This window comes from Oncorhynchus mykiss, chromosome 15 (assembly GCF_057628025.1).
Source record: "Oncorhynchus mykiss isolate SJ-2025 chromosome 15, ASM5762802v1, whole genome shotgun sequence".
NCBI classification, from domain to species: Eukaryota; Metazoa; Chordata; class Actinopteri; order Salmoniformes; family Salmonidae; genus Oncorhynchus; species Oncorhynchus mykiss.
In genome coordinates, this window is record NC_143036.1 from 32,370,529 (window position 1) to 32,388,794 (window position 18,266).

General features: G+C 39.9%; 2 protein-coding genes across 2 annotated transcripts; both read right to left on the reverse strand.

Annotated features, from left to right (window-relative positions):
- Positions 1-432: 432 nt before the first annotated feature.
- ppp1r3g (protein phosphatase 1 regulatory subunit 3G) lies at positions 433-3,315 on the reverse strand. Its single transcript, XM_090199085.1, has one exon. It carries the CDS (start codon positions 3,202-3,204, stop codon positions 2,362-2,364), a length of 843 nt encoding a protein of 280 aa, XP_090055211.1. The 5' UTR covers positions 3,205-3,315; the 3' UTR covers positions 433-2,361.
- A 6,639-nt stretch (positions 3,316-9,954) lies between these two features.
- On the reverse strand, positions 9,955-17,821 carry cyb5a (cytochrome b5 type A (microsomal)). Its single transcript, XM_021563077.3, has 5 exons — positions 17,495-17,821; positions 16,169-16,297; positions 12,517-12,546; positions 12,210-12,244; positions 9,955-10,971 (listed from the first exon to the last, which is right to left on the reverse strand). Exons 1-5 carry the CDS (start codon positions 17,627-17,629, stop codon positions 10,887-10,889), a joined length of 414 nt encoding a protein of 137 aa, XP_021418752.1. The 5' UTR covers positions 17,630-17,821; the 3' UTR covers positions 9,955-10,886.
- Positions 17,822-18,266: the final 445 nt, after the last annotated feature.

The following is an 18,266-nucleotide window of genomic DNA, read 5'->3' on the forward strand; positions in this document are numbered from 1 at the left end:
TAGTACTCGATCGAGACGGGTGTAAAGATCATATTACTCAACAAATAAGAGTCAAAGTTGAAAGCTCCCCCAGAGGTCCCTCTCTAAATATATTTTCTGCTTCTGATCAGCGTTTTAGGGTGATCAACAAAGGCCGATTTGAAATACATGAGGAGATCTGAGTTCAAATACTGTTTGAAATACTTTACACTTTATCCAATAGAACAGTCCCAAATGGCAAGCCTCGAACATCTAGTACTCCAGGCAGGCTAGCGCGAACACTCAAAAGTATTTGAAAGATTTGAAATAGTATTTAAACCCAGGAGGCATCACTGTAAAACAACTGGGACTGATGGCATTTGAATAATATGAAAGGATACTTGATAAAGGACAGTTTATAATCATTTTCAATATGTCATGTACTGTTGGAAGAAAAAAAAAGTGGATTCTGCATTTGAAAATGTGGTCTATTTTATTGGTTGATATTCAATAGCCCAGTTGATGGCATGTACAGTGCATGAATCCCAAGGTTAATGTCACCATATCATGTTACTGTTACATCAACATACATGCATGTACCATTTAAGATTGGGGTTAACTTTGCATTTTCACATTGTCTATAGTCTATTTTTACATTCAGTTCAGTAGCCCCAAGATTCTGAGACCGACTGAACAGTTACATGAACGAGTACACGCTCCATCAGCATGGATGTTGTCCGGACGCCAGACCTGGGTGCTAAAACTATTCTAAATGATTTCAAATAGTATTTGAACCCATGCCTGTGTGGATCTTGCCCGGTGAGATCACTGCAGAGCTGAAGCCTAGAAGCTAGCCATTCGCTGTTGACGGAGTAAACAGCTCCACGTGATTTGCGGATTTGTCTCTTGAACTTTGGTCAGGGGACAGGTATGGGACAACAACCTGACAGCCACCATGTAGTATTTTATTAAAGGGTACATGACGGGCCAAACAAGGGAAGTAACATCACTGGCATCAGTCGTGTGCTGCTCACATACCCATCAACAGTATTACAAACACCCTTTGAATGTTCTGATTGTAGCGAAAGCAGTGGAGGAGTTTTGATAAGGTGATATACAGATCCTATATAATTGTATGGATGTCATAATGTCAACAGATCTGTTTTACATTAAACAACTGTATTACAGAATATTGTAATGGGCCTATTGTATGACTTTATAGCTACGTAGATGTGTAATGTATGCTTTGTAATATACCGTTGTTGATAACTATTAGGACTCCCAAACATAACATATAAAATATATATAATGCAGTCATAGCTGTAATTGGGACAGAAATGCTGTTAACAACACTGGGAAACCAATGCTCTACAGAGCAGTAAACGTGTTTTGTGCATCATGTTCCATGGACTTGCTGCATCAGACCATTTGATCAAGCTGTTCACTGAGTAGCCACGCACACTAATATGACAGACAGATTGCTCGTTAATCATTCCTCTGTGCCCAGGGGAGTATAAACAAGAAATCATATATTTCATGGCAGAGAACTCTTTGACAGATGTTGCTTCCCATGAAGGCATTATGACTTGGATAAATCACACATGTTCATACTCTGCATTATTCTGGGCTCTGAATCAAAGGCAATGTCTGAAATGGTACACTATTCCCTTTAAAGTATACTACTTTGACCAGCCCTTCCATTTAGTCAAAAGTAGTGCTATCTATAGGAAATAGGGTGCCACAAGTTTTAGCAAAATCATGAAAATGAATAACACAACACAATTCCTATAAATGACTGAACTGAATCCACAACTCAGCACAGTAAGATAGCTCTCCTGATTTGACGACATTATAGGCAAATGTGATGTAGAACAGGTGAAGTCCTCTTGGATATGAGATGTACTGTGTATCATGTATCCTAAAATGACTAATTTAAAGTATTTTAGTATGGTCCCGTGTCTGTGTAGGTGTCTGTGTAGTCTCGGGTCTGTGTAGACCCCATTGGCAGTGTAGCTGAGAAATGTTCATCAGTCCATCCATGGGTCCTGATTTGTTGACTTCCTCATTTCAGAAAATGAGATCTAACTGCAAATTAGTCCAACGACTATTATTGTAAATTCTTGTGTCATTAAATGTCATTCCAGAACAGAAGACACAATTGGACAGAGGCAAACTTGGCAACTCCATGTTTTACTTTAAAGAAGGATGGTACAGTCGGCCTAACATCATAACAATCATGATGAACTCATGAACACCTTGATAACAAAACGGTGGGCTTGGAGAGCAAGAAGAAAATACATTCACTTCACTGAAAAGTATATATCAATCCACGTGATGGAGAACAACTTCATAAGAGACCTGGTTGAGCTACACCATCTTTACGCACGTGCGTAAAGGCGAATTTCAGGTGGCATGGAATGCTGCGCTCTCGTAGGTCGGCATACCTACACAGTGATACTTCAAGGTATAGTTTTGTCCATGGTTGTTATCCCAAAACTCGCCCTGGTCATTCCTGGTGTACACGGCGAAGTGCACAGAGGAAGATGGGTCTAGGAATGGAGGTGTGTACATGGTAAATGTGTAGCGCTCACCGACTGTATTCTCATCGAAAGGCATGGGTATCGCCTGCGCGTTCACGAAAGAGAGCCACTCGTTGAATGTGTACCTCACACCAACTTCCCTCTTGCAACAGTTTTGAGTATTCGTCCGAATCTGCCCACGGATGTCAAACTGAGTGATGGTCACCTTCTCCAGGTGGACGTGCCGCTGCAATACCTTGGTTTCGAAATCATCAGCCTCAACTGGCATCTTGAAAGTTGGGATGAGACGGTTCATGGACAAGGTAGATTTAAAGTTTACGCACAGGTCCCCGATTGTATACTCTCGGTCCTGTGGTTGAGGGAGAAAGCTCTGCAATCTCGACAAAACCTTGGAAGGGATTTTCGGGTCTTCTGCTGTGCTGAAGTGCTTCACGCTTGCTAAATCAAGCCCCATGGAGTCTGCGAACTTCACCCGTTTTCGGCCGTTATTGGCTATTTCTTCAAAAAGCATAGCCTGCTCCGGATATGCGGGCAGAGATTTCGCCCTTCGCCTGTCTTTCTTATACATTTCTGGTGGTTCGATTAAGCCATCTTCCGAGTCCTCGTCACCATTCTCCGTTGGCTCATCTTCACTCCCTGATAGCATGGTTCCCCCTGAATTTGGAGAACACTGCTTGGAATCACGCAGGAGGGCTGAATCGGACATATCGGCAATGCGTGCGTTATGGATATGCACCGGAACAGTTCCGGGAGTTTAGATTCTCGATGGAACTTTTCACTTAAGAGCGATACGCCCACTTAAAAGCTCATCATACCACTAACTGCGTATTGATGTATTCAGCGTCATTGTAACACGTCATTGCAACGTAGGCCTAATTCAAGTTTACAAACAACAGCTCACCTGCCCAGCGCGCATCGAATTATTCATTATCAATAAGTCATTTTCAATATTCACTATAAACAAATGACTGTTTTATGCCAACATCTAGGATACATATAATTTGGTGAATAAAATAGACCTAAATTGGCGACACTCAAACTCTTTCAAATAACCTTGCATACCTTTTTGTTAACATTTCATTTTAGGGGGTCCATATTACAGTGTAAAAAAACAGAATGAATTACACTAGCAAGTATTGTAATTAACTAAAATAATGCATAGTTACACTGTATTAACAATATGCAACTGGTAGTAATTGTAGTCTGTAAGTACAATGATTGCTTACTACAGTGCTTGTTACAAATGTAAACATTTTATCCAATAGCATCCAGATGCACCATATTTCAGCCTGCACAAACCACGTGATACGTGTAAATCAGTTGAAAACTGACCACCTCATTCACACAACTATGCAAAAACGGGTTCACAACGAATCCCGGTTTCATCTGTACCAGGCAGATGGAAGACAACTGTATGGCATCGTGTGGTAGTGTGGTTTGCTGATGTCAATGTTTTGAACAGAGTGCCCCATGGTGGCAGCGGGGTCATGGTATGGTCAGTCTTAAACTACGGACAATGAACCCAATTACTTTTTATCGATGGCAATTTGAATGCACAGAGATACCATGACGAGATCCTGAGGCCCATTGTCATGCCATTAATCCGCCGCCATCATCTCATGTTTCAACATGATAATGCAAGGATCTGTACACAATTCCTGGAAGCTGAAAATGTCTGAGTTCTTCCATGGCCTGTATTACTCACCAGACATGTCAACTATTGAGCATGTTTGTGATGCTCTGGAACGACGTGTACAACAGCGTTTTCCAGTTCCTGCCTATATCCAGCAACTTTGCACAGCCATTGAAGAGGAGAGGGACCACATTCCACAGCCTGATCAACTCGATGTGAAGAAGGTGTGTCACGCTGCATGAGGCAAAAGTGTGGTCGCACCAGATACTGACTGGTTTTCTGACACACACCTCTTCCTTTTTAAAAATGTATCTGTGACCAACAGGCATATTTGTATTCCCAGTCATGTGAAATCCAGATTAGGGCATAATGAATTTATTTCAATTGACTGATTTCGTTATTTCAACTGTAGCTTAGTAAAATCTTTGAAATTGTTGCATGTTGTGTTTATATTTGTAGCTAGCTACCTGAAGCTGACAAATAGGCTATGGTCTCTACTCGCTAGCTAACGTTAGCTGGGCTATATGGTCTTATCTTCCCTGAACCTATTTCTCAGGCTATCCATGCCCAAAGGGTATTACATGAGACACTCAGCATGTTAACTAGCTAGCAGGCTACTTGTGTCAACACAAGCACTATTAGTGCTAGATGGATAACACAACAACTAGTTAGGCATAGCTAGCTATATGCCTAAACTATAGAAATCACAATGACGATAACATACATTCTTCTTCTCTACCACAGATTCCCACAAGTTCTCAGAGTCCAGGAAGGGAAATGCTTACAAGAAACATTTGAAGACAGAGACACAGTTGTCGATTTCCATTGTTACTTGTATTGTTAAAAAGGGAAGAAAAATACAATCCCATTTAGCCAGCTATCTAGGCTACTCACCATGCTATAGGCTACACTCATGCTGCCAAACATACCCTTGTAAAACTGACTATCCTGCCGATCCTTGACTTCGGCGATGTCATTTACAAAATTGCCCCCAACACTCTACTCAGGAAATTGGATGAAGTCTATCACAGTGCCATTCGTTTTGGCACCAAAGCCCCATATACTACCCAAGATTGCGACGTGTATGCTCGTTGGCTGGTCCTCGCTATATATTCATCGCCAAACCCACTGGCTCCAGGTAATCTATAAGTCTTTGCTAGGTAAAGCTCCACCTTATCTCAGCTCACTGGTCACCATAGCAACACCCACCCATAGCACGCGCTCCAGCAGGTATATTTCACTGGTCATCCCAAAAGCCAACACCTCCTTTGGCCTTTCCTTACAGTTCTCTGCTGCCAATGACTGGAACAAATTGCAAAAATCACTGAAGTTGGAGACTTTTATCTCCCTCACTAACTTCTAGCATCAGCTGTCAGAGCAGCTTACCGATCGCTGCAGCTGTACACAGCCCATCTGTAAATAGCCCATCCAACCAACTACCTACCTCATCCCCATATATATTTTTGTTGTGGTAATTTTTTTCTGCTCTTTTGCACACCAGTATTTATACCCGTATTTATACTTACACATCTGCACATCTATCACTCCAGTGTTAATTGCTAAATTGTAATTACTTCGCCACTATGGCCTATTTATTGCCTTACCTCCGTACTTAATTTGCACACACTGTATACAGATTTTCTATTGTGTTATTGACTGTATGTTTGTTTATCCCATGTGTAACTCTGTGTTGTTGTTTTTGTCACGCTGCTTTGCTTTATCTTAGCCAGGTCACAGTTGTAAATGAGAACTTGTTCTCAACTGGCCTACCTGGTTAAATAAAGGTGAAATAAAAAAAATAAAACAAGTATTCAGACCCCTTGACTTTTTCCACTTTTCGACACATCAATCTACACACAATATCCCATAATGACAAAGAAAAAACTGTTTTTTATACATTTTTGCAAATTACTTTTTACTAAATAGTGGCTTCCGTCTGGCCACTCTACTGTAAAGGCCTGATTGGTGGAGTGCTGCAGAGATGGTTGTCCTTCTGGAAGATTCTCCCATCTCCACAGAGGAACTCTGGAGCCATGTCAGAGTGACCATTGGGTTCTTGGTCACCTCCCTGACCAAGGCCCTTCTCCCCCAATTGCTCAGCCAACTCTAGGAAGGGTGGTTCCAAACTTCTCCCATTTAAGAATAATGGAAACCACTGTGTTCTTGGGGACCTTCAATACTGCAGAAATGTTTTTCTACCCTTCCCCAGATCTGTGCCTCGACACAATCCTGTCTCGGAGATCTATGGACAATTCCCTTCACCTCATGACTTGGTTTTTGCTCTGACATGTACTGTCAAATGTGGGACTTTATACAGACGGGTGTGTGCCTTTCCAAATCATGTCCAATCAATTGAATTTACCACAGGTGGACTCCAATCAAGTTGTAGAAACATCTCAAGGATGATCAATGCAAACATGATGCACCTGAGCTCAATTTCGAGTCTCATGGCAAAAAGTCTGAATATTTATTTGAATAAGATATTTATGTTTTTATTTTTAATAAATTAGCAAAAATGTCTAAAAACCTTCGTCATTATGGGGTATTGTGCGCAGATTGATGAGGAAACACAATTATTTAACCCATTTCAGAACACTCATGTCACCAAATAATTTATTAAAACATATTTTTTTTTGCAATGAAGGTCTACAGTAGCCTCAGCAGCACTCTGTAGGATAGCACCATGGTGTAGCCGAAGCAAAGCTTCTTTCTGTCCTCCTCTGGGTACATTGACTTCAATACAAACCTAGGAGGCTCATGGTTCTCACCCCGGTCCATAGACTTACACAGTAATTAATACAACTTCCGGAGGATGTCCTCCAACATATCAGAGTTTTTGCAGCATGAACTGACATGTTGTCCAACCAATCAAAAGATCAGAGAATAAAGCTACAGCTAGCTAGCACTGCAGTGCATAAAATGTGGTGAGTAGTTGTCTAAGAGAAAGACAATAGTTGAACAGTTTTGAAACAATTAATTTCTTCCAAAATTAAGGAGTAGCAAAAGAGAGAGAGTTAGCTATATTTGTTTGTATTTTTTTAATATACTTTCACTTAGCTATTGAATGCAGCTATAGTTAGCTAGTTTAACCTAAACCGCTGATGTGACAGGTGATGTGTTGTGCACTGAGGTCCACAAGCGAAGGGAAAAGGTACATATAGTTGCGAGAAGGAATTACAGTGGGGCAAAAAAGTATTTAGTCAGCCACCAATTGTGCAAGTTCTCCTACTTAAAAAAGATGAGAGAGGCCTGTAATTTTCATCATAGGTACACTTCAACTATGACAGACAAAATGAGTAAAAAAAATTAAGAGGCTCCTCTGTCCTCCACTCGTTACCTGTACTAATGGCACCTGTTTGAACATGTTATCAGTATAAAAGACACCTGTCCACAACCTCAAACAGTCACACTCCAAACTCCACTATGGCCAAGACCAAAGAGCTGTCAAAGAACACCAGAAACAAAATTGTAGACCTGCACCAGGCTGGGAAGACTGAATCTGCAATAGGTAAGCAGCTTGGTTTGAAGAAATCAACTGTGGGACCAATTATTAGGAAATGGAAGACATACAAGACCACTGATAATCTCCCTTGATCTGGGGCTCCACGCAAGATCTCACCCCGTGGGATCAAAATGATCACAAGAACGATGAGCAAAAATCCCAGAACCACACGGGGGGACATATTGAATGACCTGCAGAGAGCTGGGACCAAAGTAACAACGCCTACCATCACTAACACACTACGCCGCCAGGGACTCAAATCCTGCAGTGCCAGACGTGTCCCCCTGCTTAAGCCAGTACATGTCCAGGCCCATCTGAAGTTTGCTAGAGAGCATTTGGATGATCCAGAAGAAGATTGGGAGAATGTCATATGGTCAGATGAAACCAAAATATAACTTTTTGGTAAAAACTCAACTTGTCGTGTTTGGAGGACAAAGAATGCTGAGTTGCATCCAAAGAACACCATACCTACTGTGAAGCATGGGGGTGGAAACATCATGCTTTGGGGCTGTTTTTCTGCAAAGGGACCAGGACGACTGATCCGTGTAAAGGAATGAATGAATAGGGCCATGTATCGTGAGATTTTGAGTGAAAAACGCCTTCCATCAGCAAGGGCATTGAAGATGAAACGTGGCTGGGTCTTTCAGCATGACAATGATCCCAAACACACCGCCCGGGCATTTCAAGGTCCTGGAGTGGCCTAGCCAGTCTCCAGATCTCAACCCCATAGAAAATCTTTGGAGGGAGCAACCAGCAACCAGCAACAGTGTGTGAAAACCTTGTGAAGACTTACAGAAAACGTTTGACCTCTGTTTTATACCCTTTGTTGGCAATGACAAAGTATTGAGATAAACTTTTGTTATTGACCAAATACTTATTTTCCACCATAATTTGCAAATAAATTCATTAAAAATCCTACAATGTGATTTTCTGGATTTGTTTTCTAATTTTGTCTGTCATAGTTGAAGTGTACCTATGATGAAAATTACAGGCCTCTCTCATCTTTTTAAGTGGGAGAACGTGCACAATTGGTGGCTGACTAAATACCTTTTTGCCCCACTGTAATATATACAACGAGCAAAGTGATCACACTGTTTTTATGTGGCTGCTATGAAAGTGACCTGTTTGCTTGTGATCAGGGGTGTATTAATTCCACCAATTCTGTTGAAAAATGTTTCTTAAACAGAAGCAAACGGAACGAAACAGTGATAATCTTACATGAATCTGTCTGGGGATCCAATTAGAGCCTATTGAGCCTCCAATCTTTGCAATCTCGGATACCCAGCCCATCTGTCCACAAGAGTGAATCAGATGCAGCTTAGAATAAACTAAAATTGGTGAATTTAGTGGAAATGTGCCCATTTGTAACAAGAACACCTCTGTAATTACAGACTGCAATTACAACCAGTTACCTGTTATTACAGTGTGAATATGAGTTATTACAGTTAACTACAATACTTGTTAGTGTAATTACATATGTAATTACACTGTAATAAGTACCCCTTAAAATGAAGTGTTACCAATTGTTTTTACTCTGATAAAAGATCATGGCTGTTATTTAAGCCAACAAAACAACACAATTGCATAAGTGATAGTGATTGTATAAGTGATTTAGTTCCAGTTGCGTCACAGTAGACAAAACCGCTAACAAAATCAATAGAGGTCAGCTGCACGCACATCATACCTACGACATTTGGTTAACTTTTTGTTAGATTTCTCACCATATTTGTTCAAGCAAGTGGGGATATCTGTTAACATCAACGACATCTAGTACGTACTGTTATTTTCATATCTGCTGACTCGCATGTCATCAAATGGCCTATTTTGTGTCTCTGTGTAGATTATATCAAGTGCCTCAATGTTTGTCAGTACTTCTTAGGTTAATGTTTCATCCAGACTATGAAAGTGAAAAGTTGTACCTCTCTCGGTCTCCCCCTTATTCAAATCTAGGCCTATCACTATCTCCATAAAGAAAAAATATATATAAAACACATTAAAAAAAGCTGTATTCGCTTTTACAACTACTGACACAAGTGAGATTGCGTGAACAACCAAAGATTTCCTGATGACAAGCAAAATCCTAGGCTCTATAATAAAACTTTTCTCATCACAGCAACTTTTTATCCAGTAGATGGTGCTCTATCACAATCTACAAGTACAAACTTAACAGTATAATGAGCCTGCACAGAGGTTGGTTTTGCAAAAAGAATATTTAATCAGTGTGATAAAGTTAGGCATGTGACAAATTAGCATACGTTGATGGTTTAATACCCACTGTGTACCACTGCACAATTGTTTATGGTAAAATTAGACAACTGTAACACTTTTATTAATCATTTTATTGAAAAAAAAATGGCTGCTGTACAATTACATTTGATTGGACTGTCGATTAGAGAATTCAGTGGTGAGCTTCTTACACACATTAGCAGCAAGTAGGGACAACCAGGATATTTTCCATTTCAAAAAACACATTGTATGGTTCAAGGGAAGTCACATGGGGTCAACTTAATCCCCACTTAGTTGTTGCACAATGCAAGCTTTTGGCCTACTTGGTCTATGGAATGTTGATACCAATGGCACCAGAAATGTGGGACCATTGGGTCTACAGTTTTGCATATTGAACTCATTCACTCTTTATAGCATATATTATGCACACAGTACTCTACTGACATACATTGTGCAATTTAAAGCATGTATCTTGCTATATGCATATTGATTAAAACAAGACAGCTAATGCAAAACATTATGTAACCTGACCTTTGAATTTAAATGGCAGTGGGTTGAGCTGCAGACTCATTAGTTCCATTCCAAAATGAAGGTAAATTCAGTCTAGCTATGCACAGGTAAGATGTAGCCTGCTCTTTTAAGCTAAACTGCAATTTTCAGATTCAATCGCAGGGTTACCGTACATTCGAGTAATAGTGAATAGTAAGATATTACAATAACATAACAATTTTATATTCTGAATACATTCATGTTAATCTGTATAAAATATCATTATGTAAATCAGGAGAGGAAAGGTAAGATTAACACAATAACAAAAGTATATGCCTTCATTATCATGATGCCGAGTGATTGGATGAAAAACATTAAATTAATCATGGATATTGCAATGCTGCATATGAGCTGTGCAAATCCCCCCAAAACTAGCAGTGGTTTCTCAGGGGTCAAATGCAGACTCTGTAGCGGTAATTTTGTAGCCAGTGATTGTGATTTACATTTGATTGGCAAAGGTGATGGACCGATGGCACGGTCACTGCTCCACGGCCGTGTACATGCGGTACATAACTGTGATAACTGCCGCGGCCAAACAGGGGATCAACCAGGTTGTCCACCAACTGTTAAGGGTAGAGGAAGAACAAGAACTCAGATATAGTACATCAGTAAAACGGACAGCTGAAACGGTACAAAAATGATGAACATCAATGTCATAGAATAGCAAACAATAGTTCTGCCAACCTGCACTTGAAAAATCTGAATCAGTAAAAAGTTTGGCCACACTCAATGTATTCTACATTGTAGAATAAGTGAAGTGAAGACATCAAAACTATGAAATTACACATATGGAATCATGTAGGGACCAAAAAAAAGTATGTTTTGAATTTTAGATACTTCAAAGTAGCATTCTCTCAACCAGCTTCATAAGAAATGCTTTTCCAACAGTCTTGAAGTTCTCACATTTGGACTCATCAGACCAGAGGATAAATTTCCACCGGTCTAATGTCCATTGCTCATGTTTCTTGACCTAAGCAAGTCTCTTCTTATTATTGGTGCCCTTTTGTAGTGGTTTCTTTGCAGAAATTTGACCATGAAGGCCTGATTCACGCAGTCTACTCTGAACAGTTGATGTTGACATGTGCCTGTTACTTGAAATCTGTGAAGCATTTATTTGGGCTGCAATTTCTGAGGCTGGTAATAATGAACTCTAATGAACTTATCCTCTGCAGCAAAGGTAACTATGGGTCTTCCTATCCTGTGGCGGTGCTCATGAGAGCCAGTTTCATCATAGGGCTTGATGGTTTTTACGACTGCACTTGAAAAAACTTTCAAAGTTCTTTTAATTTTCCCGGATTGACTGACCTTCATGTCTTAAAGTATTGATGGACTGTTGTTTCTCTTTGCTTATTTGAGCTGTTCTTGCCATAATATGGACTTGGTATTTTACCAAATTAGGTTATCTTTTGTATACCCCTCCTACCTTGTCACAACACAACTGATTGGCTCAAACGCATCAAAACCACAAATTAACAAGGCACACCTGTTAATTGAAATGCATTCCAAGTGACTACCTCATGAAGCTGGTTGAGAGAATGCCAAGAGTGTGCAAAGCAGTCGTCAAGGCAAAGGGTGGCTACTCTGAAAAATCTAAAATCTTGTTTAACATGTTTTTGGTTACTACATGATTCCATGTGTTATTTTATAGTTTTGATGTCTTCACTATAATTCTACAATGTAGAAAATATCCATAGCTCATGCAGATGCAAACTTGCTAAAATAAATTCTGATTTTAATCAGTTTTGTTTCAACCTGATTCAAAACCACAAATATGAAAATGGCATCAGGGGTGCCTACATACCTTGAGGTTTCCTCGATTGTGGTGGCAAGTGACACCTGTTAGAAAAGGAAAGTCTGTAAGACCTCACAAATCTTTACATGGATATCTCTATCTTTAAGTAAACCTATCTTTATGATTCATTTTATTGTTTTATATGTACTGTACATGTGAACTACAGTTTTCAAAATAAACCTGGATGAAGGCAGCTTGCCATCGAAATGTCAGTGACTTATTATCATCGGATCAAAAACATATGGTCACGCCTTCCTACGTGTGCTTAAATTTGAGTAGTGTAACTTTTCACATTTAAGATAGTTGTTTAACTTACTGAAGGTTTGGCCATCTTTGGCCGATCATCCTACACAAGAGAGAGGAAGGAAGAGAGGGAGAGGTTGTTTATTATGCTATGAGTTGGCAGGCATAAAAAAAAATAAGACCAGGCCATCCTTCCCCTTTAGATTACACTAGATGTGGATGAAGGCTAGGGTTGCACATTTTGGGGAATATTCGGAGGTGGAGATTTTCTGTGGGAATTAATGGGAATATATGCAAATTAATATTAATACCATTTAAATGTAGATTGTTTTGCATGGGATATATTTACCAAATCATATGGAGACAGAAACATAAACCTTTTACCTTATCATAAGTAGACATAATTGCAAATAATTAAATCCTTCCAATAGAAATAAATAAAAAAATTAGTTAGGAATTTAACTTTAATTAAATGAGTTGACTCTTCACATGGAATGACTTCACAGAACAACAAAATGAAGGAAATATTGAATGATCCCCAATCATCCATCGCATCTCCCAAAAACATTTTCAACATTCAACATAAAATGATAGTCTAGAAACTAAAGCTTTGGTTGTCTTCCTCTCAGGTTTCCATGTCTTCTCCCTGGACCTCCTCAATGTCCACATCTTGAACATCAGACTCTGAGGCCTCATCTTCACTGTCACTTTCCAACCTTGTTGAGGATGGCTCGTTGTCAGGCTCAAAAAGCCTCAAGTTTGCCCAGATGGCCACCCTTGTATTGGTCAGCCTGTTGTGTGCTTTGGTGTGTGTGTGTTCCAAAACAAGGACCAGTTGCGTTCTGAGGCGGCTGATGTTGGTGGGATTTGGAGGATGATGGAGGCAACAGGGGAAAGAATCTCAGATCCACAAAGTCCCTTCCACCAGGTGGCTGATGAGATATGTTGGCACGACTGCCATATTGCATCTCCATCCCAAAGACTGCCAAGAACCTTGCCCTCATTCAGGCCAAGGTGGCCAGACACGGTAGTGATGATCTCCGCACCAGACAGGATGCTCTTGCCAGCATACTTGTGGTCCAAACATGTACGCTGCGGTGTGTATGAGCTTCAGGCAGAGGTCTTCATGCTTTTTGATGTATTTCAGAAATGCAGTTTCCTCTGCTTGGAGAAACAGTGAAGTGGGTAGGGCAGTATGGATTTATTCTCTTACATCTGCAAGCAGAGTCTGAACATCAGACAGGATGGCATTGGCTCCCTCAATCTGTGCAATGGCTACTGCTATAGGTTTCAAGCTGCTTACCACTCTCTCCCAAAATACATCATCCAGGAGGATCCTCTTGATGGGGCTGTCCATATCGGCAGACTGTGATATGACCATTTCTTGGAGAGACTCCTTCCCCTCCAGGAGACTGTCAAACATGATGACAACACCACCCCAACGGGTGTTGTTGGGCAGCTTCAATGTGGTGCTCTTATTATTTTCACTTTGCTTGGTGAGATAGATTGCTGCTATAACTTGATGACTCTTCACATACCTAACCATTTCCTTGGCTCTCTTGTAGAGTGTATCCATTGTTTTCAGTGCCATGATGCCTTTGAGGAGCAGATTCAATGCATAAGCAGCACAGCCAATGGGTGTGATGTGAGGGTAGGACTCCTCCACTTTAGACCAAGTAGCCTTCATGTTCGTAGCAGTCTGTCACCAGTGCAAATCCTTCTGTGTTCCAAGGTCATTGACTGCCTTCAGCTCATCTGCAAAGTAGAGACTGGTGTGTCTGTTGTCCCTTGTGTTTGTGCTATTGTAGAATACTGGTTGATAGGTGGAGATGATGTAGTTAATTATTCCTTACCCACAAACCTTCAACCACCCATCAGAGATTATTGCAATACATTCTGCTTTCTCTATGATTTGCTTAACCTTCACTTGAACTCTGTTGAACTATGCATCCAGCAAATTAGTAGATAAAGCATGTCTGGTTGGAGGGGTGTACGCTGGGCGAAGAACATTCAGAAATCTCTTCTAATGCACATTGACTATGAGCATCAGAGGTGAACCAGACATTAATCAGTATTTCTCTGACTACGTTCCTTCCTCTGATTCCAGGAGGACCATGAGCTGTTGCTATCGATAAGGTGTCTGATTCATCATTTTCACCTCGAATAGAAGTTTAGGTTGCTTGTTGTGAGCGCTGAGGGAACTTTATGCACTTGGCCAGATGATTCTGCATCTTTGTTGAATTCTTCACGTATGATTTGGCAAAGTATTTGCAAATGTACACAGCTTTTCCTTCTACATTAGCTGCAGTGAAATGTCTCCACACATCAGATAGTGCTTGTGGCATTTTCCTGTAAAGATTAGAAGAAGAAGTCAAAAAAAAATATAGAGAATTCCATGTACAGATAATTAAGCAGTTAGATTAAACAACTCCTTCGTAAGATAAATGTTTTAAAATGAAACATGTATGGAAATGTATGTGAATTAACACTCATCAGTTAGCAGGCTCAAGCAAGCTAAAACCCACATGGTAGAGAAAACTAACTAGCAGAAATTGTTAACAAGTTAGAAATTATTTAAACACACTTTACTGTAGGCCACTATTTACTAGTTAACAAAAAATCATGTATGTCATATAAAATATTTCCACCCCACCTAGTATTGTAATCAAAACTTACCAGAAAACATGTAGTCTTTGGCTCACACAGTGTGTAGTGTGGGCTCAATAGCATCTCATTAGTGTGCAAGATCTTGAGAATCAGCTGTACATGTGATGGAAGAATGCACTGTGCATGCAGAGGTTTGCAATTCCATTGAATTGGGGATTGTTTAACCAAAATATGCCACAAGACATAGAATTGCCTTATGTAAATCCCATAAAAAAGGTTCACGGTTATAAGCTAAGTTTTTTGATGAATTTATGCAAAATTCCCGGGTCTTAACTTACCAAGGAAAATTTCCGGAGAAATTCAGGAAATGTACAGAAAAGTTAAGACCCTTTGCAACCCTGATGAAGGTTGAGAACTAAATTATTTCTATATACTGCAGCAAAGCAGTTCACAAAAACAGACAAAATGTAGAGCTATTCATTATTCAACAAATATACCAAATGAAAATTAAGAGGTCTCTTCCATATCATTGCCATAGCAGGACAATGGGACCACTGAAACGTCCTACACAACATCTTGGTCATATGCCTTCAATCAAGATGACAAATAGAACATGGAAGGATAGCCAATGTCAGTATGCTTATATTCAATGAACACAACAGGGTGGACAACACAACCACAATACCATATTGTACTCTAACAATCCAGTCTCATGCCTCAAAAGAGAGAAGAATTTGCCTGCTAACTCTGAAACCTATACAACTTAATTTTACGGTAAAGAAGATGACGGGTACTTACTTAGAAACAACAACAACCTATGAATTACTTTTGGAATTCATTAAGACAAACACTACCAGTTGAATAATAGTGCAACCAGTACCGCAAGTGCTAAAAATAGTTTTGTATACAGGTTGTTAGTATACTGTAGTAATGTCAAATTAGAGCATTTACACTGTAGTACCCTAAACATACCTCTCTTCCCCATGACCAAATAACACCATATTATGGGGTTTTGGGATACTACAATAACACTCGGTAGAACCCCCGTTTCTGATTGCCAGAGACTAAAGTTAGGTAATGCTTTTAAAAGGCATATTTGAAACATGAAGAGTGCTTACTGGATGCAGTTCTCCAATGACCATGTTGGCAGCCATCTCCTTGGCATCCGATGAGTGCCCGACGTCTTCAAAGCTCTCCGTGGCATCGCCACCCGCCTGTTCCCTCAAGACCTCCTCTCCACCTGGGTGCTGTAATATACTGTACATGTCAGAGTAGATCTTTTCAAGCAATTTAGGCTTATTGAGGGCATATCACTGTTTAATTCTCAACCATGCTAATGTTAAACTGTAGCTAAATGGACAATTGGGAAAGGAGAGGACCGGAAGCAATAATGTAAACATAGTATTTTTTGCATAATACAGAAACATAAAAAGTCTAGAACACTCACCTACATTTGGAGACTGTATAACAGGTTCAAATATTTAATAATAGAACAGTAAGATGTGTCATGCTTGACCTATTGACTGCGTGCTATTGGGCTAAATAAGGATTCCCCACATTCCACTATAAACTGTTTTTAAGATACCTTCTTAAAACCCTACAGCTGACTTAGACCAATCATATTTGTGTAAATTTAGTTAATTATGGCTTTGTGCTATGAACCAATTTATAACAGTCCATTTGGAAACCCTATAATCCTAGACATTTAATCTGTAAAAAACTTAAAATGTTATACACAGAGAAGATTGAAATACTGTTAGTTTTCCTGGAAACACCTTTTCGTCCTCATGCTAGCTAGAAGTAGCCATTTAGGAATGGCAGTGTCAGCTAATCAGCTCCTTTGCTGTTCAACGCAAGTGCCATTCCATGTGGCTACTGCTAGTTAGCATGAGGACAAAAAGGGCAGTTTTCTGGGACAACTAGCAGTATTTAAATCTTCTCAATGTATCAGTGTGGATAACGGTACAATTTGGAGTACAGTGGCACATCCCATCCCTGCATTGAGGTACGTTTTACGACCCACATTCAGCGCTGGCTCCACAGCTCTTAAAGTAACCGTGATTGCGTTCCGACCCCAGTGCAGCTCAGTGTAAACAAGCGTAATGGTAGGGTCTCAATCTGCTGGCTACCGGGAACCAAAATGCTACAAACCCTCAGCAAGTTTAATTGCTAAAGAATGGTCCGATAGTTATTCATGCTACAATGTGACGTTACTATCCTCACATTAAAAAAATATATATTTATGTGATGTTCACACAATCGTAGGCCTATATGAAATTAAGCCTTGGATGATTGCTGAGAAAAACTGGCCAGTGTTTCTCAATCCTGGTCCTAGGCTTGAGAAACACTGGTTTAGTTGACTGTTGCCATATGGACATAAGCCTAAATCAAGTAACATTTGATGGGCTATAATATGAACCATTCGTGTAGCCTAACTTTCTCACCTCTTCCAGAAATTTGGTGACATCGTAGACGTTAAAGTTGATTATAATCCATGTACTCTTGAACGTATTCTGTTCCTCGATTTCTGACAGTCGGTAGTATTTTACAGCTTGTCCGTTCTCCCCTTTATCCTCCATTTATATTTTCAATAAATACACCTAATGTGAATCCAGGAAATAATTATGTTCCAATCTTACAAATAATTCGATGCAGTGACTATGCACAAGTACACAGATAACGACATTTAGCCTAGATGACAAAGTGAGTTCAGAGATTTCTATGTAATTCCTGGCACGCACCAGGAAACTCCCCCAGACTTGCCCACGAATGCGGTGATTGGTTATTTTAATATTTCCTTTTAATTCTGAGGCGCTCTTATTGGTGTACTCCATGTCAGTCTGTCCCTGATAAAATAGCACGCAGGGTGACTCGGCTAAGGTTGACAAAAGTTCATCCGGATAAACCGATCTCTCACGCAATAACATGGTCATGCATTTCTACCTGTGCGTTGTGTATGTAAATTGCTTCAAAACAGGAATGTTGCAACAAAAAAAATGCAACAAAATAACAATGTGAAGTGCAAAAGGGCATTGTCCTTTCCTACTGTGTGCAAGCCTGTTAAACGAAATGCTGTTTAGGCGACTCTTTCGCTTAGTCTAATAAATCAATAAATACAGAAACAACTAAAATAAAAACGTATATGCGTTATGTATGGGCTACAGTGAATGCTATTGATTATACATCGGCTAGATAACCTAGGGAACTATGCACTGA

What these genes read in the sequence shown, in the direction of transcription:
- ppp1r3g (XM_090199085.1), bottom strand. Translation starts at nt 3,204, where the DNA reads ATGTCCGATTCAGCCCTCCTGCGTGATTCCAAGCAGTGTTCTCCAAAT.
- cyb5a (XM_021563077.3), bottom strand. Translation starts at nt 17,629, where the DNA reads ATGGAGGATAAAGGGGAGAACGGACAAGCTGTAAAATACTACCGACTG. An exon ending in CAAAGATGGCCAAACCTTCA is followed by an intron (nt 12,245 to 12,516) that starts GTAAGTTAAACA and finishes CTTTTCTAACAG; the next exon opens with GTGTCACTTGCCACCACAAT. An exon ending in ACAATCGAGGAAACCTCAAG is followed by an intron (nt 10,972 to 12,209) that starts GTATGTAGGCAC and finishes TACCCTTAACAG; the next exon opens with TTGGTGGACAACCTGGTTGA.